The sequence below is a fragment of the Sinocyclocheilus rhinocerous genome, unplaced genomic scaffold (assembly GCF_001515625.1).
Source record: "Sinocyclocheilus rhinocerous isolate Xijiao unplaced genomic scaffold, SAMN03320098_v1.1 scaffold4593, whole genome shotgun sequence".
NCBI classification, from domain to species: Eukaryota; Metazoa; Chordata; class Actinopteri; order Cypriniformes; family Cyprinidae; genus Sinocyclocheilus; species Sinocyclocheilus rhinocerous.
The window spans coordinates 24,145-26,638 of NW_015659977.1; the positions used below are offsets into that span (position 1 = coordinate 24,145).

Below are 2,494 nucleotides of genomic sequence, written 5' to 3' on the forward strand. Positions count from 1 at the left end.
TATTGTGTTATTGTGCAACTATATTAAAGATAATATATTTATTGACCGGTGTCTCTCACATTGTCCCACACAGCAACATTAAAATAGTGTAGATTAGTGTACAATGTTTTATAATGATAATTTACTCTATTTAGAGTCCATTTCATTCAACATATTTAATATTGGGGGCATCCAAGTTATTTGACACATTTGAACATAAAAAAAAAAGTAACAATAGTTACTTTCCTTGGTAAATTAGTTACTTTTATAATGATGTAACTCAGTTACTATTTGTGAGAAGAAACTAGTAACTATAATCAACTACTTCTTTAAAGTAACATGGCCAACACTGCTAAAGATGCATCAAATAATTCAATGCAATGCTCACTATGCAGTTCGCAATTTTATTTATAATCAGTTACATTTTGCAGTAAGACAGAAATGTAATATTTTGATTCCAAGTTACCAGTAAACGGAACGGCGCAATGTCTCCATACCATCAAAATTAGAGTGTCTACTGTAATGTTTGAAACTATAGCAAAGGAGACAGGTGTGGATACAGGAAATCATTTATAAAAAAAAACAAAAAGCCTCAAGACAAGTATAAAAAAAGTTAACAAAAACAACAACATTTCAAACAGATGCCTATTTTCTTGTGCTATTTTGAATTGTAGGGCCGTTTTAAGCTTTCTCCACAAAGCACAAAAATACAGTCTCATTTTCATGACTTCTTAGGTGCATCTATCGGGTATAATGTCAAAATAAATGTATTACATTGATCACAGTTAATGGGCTTTTCTCCAGAGTGAATATGCTGGGGATTTTTAAAATTGCTTCTTTTGGTAAACCTCGTCACGGTCACACTTTATTTCCAGAATGATCTTGAAAGGCCTCTCTCCAGTGTTAACTCCTATGTGTCTTCAGGTTTCCTTTGACTGTGAAACACTTTGTACAATGATGGCAGGCATATGAAATAGTTCTCCCCTGAGTGAAATCTCATGTGGGTTTCTTCACATGATTCCACACATATTTCATGTGAATCTTAAGATTTTCTATTTATGAGAAGCTCTTCCCACAGGCTTCTCTCTAGTGCGTTGCTTTTTAATGTGAGCATTGAGGCTACCTTTATTCCTGAAACTCTTTCCACACAGAGCACATTTACAGCATTTCTCTGTTGAATGAGTCTTCATGTGGTAATCAAGTCTTACCATACATATGAAACTCTTTCCACACTATTTCACATTTACAGCATTTCTCTGCTGAATGAGTCTTCATGTGGTAATCAAGTCTTACCATACATATGAAACTCTTTCCACACTGATCACATTTACAGCATTTCTCTGCTGAATGAGTCTTCATGTGGTAATTAAGTCTTACCTTACATATGAAACGCTTTCCACACTGATCACATTTGAAGGGTTTCTTTCCAGTGTGAATCATCTTGTGACACTTAAGGCTAAATTCTGTTGCGAGGCTCTTTCCGCAAAGATCACATGTGAACACATTCTGTCCAGTGTGAATTCTCATGTGGTAATTACGGGAGTATGCATTTGCGAAACTCTTTCCACAATACTTGCAAGAGTAAGGCTTCTCTTCAGTGTGAACTCTCATGTGGATTTTAAGGTTTTGTTTTGCAGGGAAACTCTTTCCACACTGTTCGCATGTATAAGGTTTCGCTCCAGTGTGAATGTTCATGTGAGATTGAAGGCTGTTTTTCTGTGTAAAGCTCTTTCCACACTGATGGCAAGTGTAAGGTTTCTCTCCCGAGTGAGTTCTCATGTGTCTTAGAAGGTTTCCTTTTTGAGTGAAAACATTTCCACACTGTTGGCAGGTAAATGGCTTCTCTCCCGAGTGAGTTCTCATGTGATTTTGAAGGTTTGCTTTTTGAGTGAAAACATTTCCACACTGTTGGCAGGTGAATGGCTTCTCTCCCGAGTGAGTTCTCATGTGCCTTTTGATGGTTCCTTGTTGAGCAAAGCTCTTTCCACACTGTTGGCAGGTGAAAGGCTTCTCTCCCGAGTGAATTCTCATGTGCCTTTTGAGGGCGTCTTGTTGAGCAAAGCTCTTTCCACAATGATGGCAGGTGAAAGAGCTGTTAGATTTGGTTTTCTGAGCTCTTTTTCGTATAGAAGCCGTTTTAGACTGTGTGGCTTTTTCACCAGTTATGAAATCATGGTGTTTCTCACACTGATCTGTCTGTTCCATTTCATTTGGATCTTGATTCTCCTCTTTCAGCACCAGCTGGTCTAAAGCAAAAAAAGATAAATACAAGTTAACCACAGTTTAAAGCCACAAAGCAAAAGATGTGAAAAGCAACATAAAAGCATTTAAGGCCGGGACACACCAAGCCGACTTCAAACAACTAGCGGCCACAAAAGCCGACGGTGTTGTCTCCTTGCGTCGGCAGCATCTGGACCAAAAAGCTGCGATTGAACAAACCATACAGACTACAGCCAACTGCAAACTAACATGTGCATTCTGTGTGAGAACAATTAGCTGTCTATATCAGCAGCTA

The 2,494-nt window shown here is 37.9% G+C and overlaps 1 protein-coding gene across 1 annotated transcript in view; it reads right to left on the bottom strand.

The window, feature by feature from the left end:
- LOC107724747 (gastrula zinc finger protein XlCGF8.2DB-like) overlaps window positions 1-2,459 on the bottom strand; it is a 6,216-nt gene extending 3,757 nt beyond the window's left edge. The window contains exon 1 of the mRNA XM_016533776.1: window positions 1,273-2,459. Within this exon, the coding sequence (XP_016389262.1) occupies window positions 1,273-2,184 (912 nt within the window). The 5' untranslated portion in view covers window positions 2,185-2,459. The remainder of the gene's footprint in view (window positions 1-1,272) is intronic.
- Window positions 2,460-2,494: the final 35 nt, after the last annotated feature.